General features: G+C 52.6%; 1 protein-coding gene across 2 annotated transcripts in view; it reads right to left on the minus strand.

Annotated features, from left to right (window-relative positions):
• Nucleotides 1-2,567: 2,567 nt before the first annotated feature.
• Nucleotides 2,568-4,431, minus strand: part of LOC117743191 (frizzled-7-A-like) — a 2,161-nt gene continuing 297 nt past the window's right edge. The window contains exons 1-2 of one of the 2 annotated variants that reach the window (XM_034551012.1): nucleotides 2,755-4,431; nucleotides 2,568-2,610 (exon numbers count right to left, since the gene is read on the minus strand). The exon at nucleotides 2,755-4,431 is cut by the window's right edge and continues 297 nt beyond it. In XM_034551012.1, coding sequence (XP_034406903.1) covers nucleotides 2,805-4,431 — 1,627 coding nt within the window. In that variant the 3' untranslated portion in view covers nucleotides 2,568-2,610; nucleotides 2,755-2,804. Of the gene's footprint in view, nucleotides 2,611-2,651; nucleotides 2,695-2,754 lie in introns of those variants that run through there. The other variant, XM_034551020.1, reaches the window with a different exon arrangement.

Here is a 4,431-nt window from a genome sequence, read left to right on the forward strand (position 1 = left end):
CCGTCCTCTGAAATATTCTCTACTCTGTCCTCTACTCCTTCCTCTGGAACATTCTCTACTCCTTCCTCTACTCCTTCCTCTGGAACATTCTCTACTCCTTCCTCTACTCCGTCCTCTGGAACATTCTCTACTCCTTCCTCTGGAACATTCTCTACTCCTTCCTCTACTCCGTCCTCTGAAATATTCTCTACTCCGTCCTCTGGAACATTCTCTACTCCTTCCTCTACTCCTTCCTCTACTCCGTCCTCTGGAACATTCTCTACTCCTTCCTCTGGAACATTCTCTACTCCTTCCTCTACTCCGTCCTCTGAAATATTCTCTACTCCGTCCTCTGGAACATTCTCTACGCCTTCCTCTGGAACATTCTCTACTCCTTCCTCTACTCCGTCCTCTGAAATATTCTCTACTCCGTCCTCTGAAATATTCTCTACTCCGTCCTCTGGAACATTCTCTACTCCTTCCTCTACTCCTTCCTCTGAAATATTCTCTACTCCGTCCTCTGAAATATTCTCTACTCCGTCCTCTGGAACATTCTCTACTCCTTCCTCTACTCCGTCCTCTGGAACATTCTCTACTCCTTCCTCTACTCCGTCCTCTGGAACATTCTCTACTCCATCCTCTGGAACATTCTCTACTCCTTCCTCTACTCCGTCCTCTGGAACATTCTCTACTCCTTCCTCTACTCCGTCCTCTGAAATATTCTCTACTCCGTCCTCTGAAATATTCTCTACTCTGTCCTCTACTCCTTCCTCTGGAACATTCTCTACTCCTTCCTCTACTCCTTCCTCTGGAACATTCTCTACTCCTTCCTCTACTCCGTCCTCTGGAACATTCTCTACTCCTTCCTCTGGAACATTCTCTACTCCTTCCTCTACTCCGTCCTCTGAAATATTCTCTACTCCGTCCTCTGGAACATTCTCTACTCCTTCCTCTACTCCTTCCTCTACTCCGTCCTCTGGAACATTCTCTACTCCTTCCTCTGGAACATTCTCTACTCCTTCCTCTACTCCGTCCTCTGAAATATTCTCTACTCCGTCCTCTGGAACATTCTCTACGCCTTCCTCTGGAACATTCTCTACTCCTTCCTCTACTCCGTCCTCTGAAATATTCTCTACTCCGTCCTCTGAAATATTCTCTACTCCGTCCTCTGGAACATTCTCTACTCCTTCCTCTACTCCTTCCTCTGAAATATTCTCTACTCCGTCCTCTGAAATATTCTCTACTCCGTCCTCTGGAACATTCTCTACTCCTTCCTCTACTCCGTCCTCTGGAACATTCTCTACTCCTTCCTCTACTCCGTCCTCTGGAACATTCTCTACTCCATCCTCTGGAACATTCTCTACTCCTTCCTCTACTCCGTCCTCTGGAACATTCTCTACTCCTTCCTCTACTCCGTCCTCTGAAATATTCTCTACTCCGTCCTCTGGAACATTCTCTACTCCTTCCTCTACTCCGTCCTCTGGAACATTCTCTACTCCTTCCTCTACTCCGTCCTCTGGAACATTCTCTACTCCTTCCTCTACTCCGTCCTCTGGAATATTCTCTACTCCGTCCTCTGGAACATTCTCTACTCCTTCCTCTACTCCGTCCTCTGGAACATTCTCTACTCCTTCCTCTACTCCGTCCTCTGGAATATTCTCTACTCCGTCCTCTGGAACATTCTCTACTCCTTCCTCTACTCCGTCCTCTGGAACATTCTCTACTCCTTCCTCTACTCCGTCCTCTGGAACATTCTCTACTCCTTCCTCTACTCCGTCCTCTGGAACATTCTCTACTCCGTCCTCTGGAACATTCTCTACTCCTTCCTCTACTCCTTCCTCTGAAATATTCTCTACTCCTTCCTCTGAAATATTCTCTACTCCGTCCTCTGAAATATTCTCTACTCCTTCCTCTACTCCGTCCTCTGAAACATTCTCTACTCGTTCCTCTACTCCTTCCTCTACTCTGTCCTCTACTCCGTCCTCTGGAACATTCTCTACTCCGTCCTCTGGAACATTCTCTACTCCTTCCTCTACTCCTTCCTCTGAAATATTCTCTACTCCGTCCTCAAGAAATATTCTCTACTCCTTCCTCTAGTCCGTCCTCTGGAACATTCTCTACTCCGTCCTCTGGAACATTCTCTACTCCGTCCTCTGGAACATTCTCTACTCCGTCCTCTGGAACATTCTCTACTCCTTCCTCTACTCCGTCCTCTGGAACATTCTCTACTTCTTCCTCTACTCCGTCCTCTGAAATATTCTCTACTCCGTCCTCTGAAATATGCTCTACTCCTTCCTCTACTCCGTCCTCTGGAACATTCTCTACTCCGTCCTCTGGAACATTCTCTACTCCTTCCTCTACTCCGTCCTCTGGAACATTCTCTACTCCGTCCTCTGGAACATTCTCTACTCCTTCCTCTACTCCGTCCTCTGGAACATTCTCTACTCCGTCCTCTGGAACATTCTCTACTCCTTCCTCTACTCCTTCCTCTGGAACATTCTCTACTTCGTCCTCTACTCCGTCCTCTACTCCGTCCTCTGAAACATTCTCTACTCGTTCCTCTACTCCTTCCTCTGGAACATTCTCTACTCCGTCCTCTGAAACATTCTCTACTCGTTCCTCTACTCCTTCCTCTGGAACATTCTCTACTCCTTCCTCTACTCCGTCCTCTACTCCGTCCTCTGAAACATTCTCTACTCCTTCCTCTACTCCTTCCTCTGGAACATCCTCTACTCCGTCCTCTACTCCGTCCTCTGAAACATTCTCTACTCGTTCCTCTACTCTGTCCTCTACTCCGTCCTCTGGAACATTCTCTACTCCGTCCTCTACTCCTGGTTAATGCGGTTCAGTCTCTTACAAAACTGTAACCACGACTGCAGCGTTTTTCCGGACCAGATCCAGAAGCCGGACGTGATTCCACCGATCAGGGTCATCAGGTACTTGACCATGAACACGGTGAAGTGCGGCGTCAGCGGTGCAAAGTTCCCGGAGGGACACGGCACAGCAAAGTGCTCGCAGGTTTTCATGTGCCATGTCCGCTCCCACCGCGGCCTGAAGGCCTGCTCGTAGAGGCAGCAGGCGATGACGGCGGCGGCGGGCACCGCATACAGAACGCCGAATGCACCGATCCGCACCATCAGCCTATCCAGCGCCGCCGTCTCGGTGTGGCTGCGCTTCACGACGGTTCGAATGCGGAACAGCGATCTGAAGCCAGCCAGCAGGAAGGAAGAGCCGACGAGGAAGTAGACGAGCAGCGGCGCCAGGACGAAACTCCGCAGGGCATCTACGTCATGGACCCCCACATAGCAGACGCCGGTGAGCAGGTCGCCCTCCACCCGCCCCATCTCCAGGATGGTGAGGGTTTGAACCGCCGGCACCCCCCAGGCTGCCAGGTGGAAGAATTGCGAGTTGGCCCCGATGGCCTCATGGCCCCACTTCATCCCAGCGGACAGAAACCAGGTAAGGGACAGGACGACCCACCAGATGGAGCTGGCCATGCCGAAGAAGTACAAGATCACGAAGAGGACGGTGCAGCCGTCCCCTCTGGTGCCCTGAGCCACCATCTTGTATCCGCCCCTGTTGAAACCACTGCACACCACTTTGTCCTCCAACAGGAAGCCGGCGGCGTACGCCAGCGCCACCATGAAGTAGCAGCCGGACAGGAAGATGATCGGCCTTTCCGGGTATCTGAAGCGCCTTGTGTTCACCAGGTACGTGAGCACGGTGAAGAGGGTGCTGACGCAGCACAGAAGGGACCAGATCCCGACCCAGAGCCGGCCAAACTTCAACTCCTCCGCTCGGAAGTACATCAGTCCGTTGGGCTCAGAGGTCTCACAGGGGGCACCGCAATCCTTCGCCCCCAGGAAATGGTAGTTGAGGTAAGGGGGCACCTGGAGTGGCCGGGGGCAGGAGAAGGGATGGTTGGGGCTCGGTAGGGTCAGAACCTTGAAAAGGTTGGGGTCAGGGTCTGACGTGGGGTCTTCTGAGTCTGTTGTGTTCTTCCCCACACAGAGCCCCTCTCCGTGGACCGGGAAGTCCTCGCAGCGGAGCCTCTCGGGCCATTGGAAGCCAAACCTGATCATGAGATCCTCGCAGCCGAGCCGAGCCCGCTCACACAGATACCTGCAGGGGGGGAGGGCTCGATCCAGAACCGTGCAGACCGGCACGTACACGGAGCACAGGAAGAACTTCAGGTCAACGAAGCACTGGACCTTCACCAGCGGGTAGAACTGGTGGACCTCCAGCCCGGCGTCCTCCTGGGTGGTGTGTCCCAGCAGGTTGGGCATGATGGTCTGGTTGTAAACCAGGTCCATGCAGAGCGGCACGGAAATTAACTGACACAAGCCGTGATCTGGGATGGGGATCCCCTTCTCACGCTGAGAGACGCACGGCGAGACGAGGAGGAGCGAGACCACCAGAGCGAAGCCTGGGATACAGTCCCCCTGACGGGGT

Source organism: Cyclopterus lumpus, chromosome 2 (assembly GCF_009769545.1).
Source record: "Cyclopterus lumpus isolate fCycLum1 chromosome 2, fCycLum1.pri, whole genome shotgun sequence".
In the NCBI taxonomy this organism is placed as follows: domain Eukaryota; kingdom Metazoa; phylum Chordata; class Actinopteri; order Perciformes; family Cyclopteridae; genus Cyclopterus; species Cyclopterus lumpus.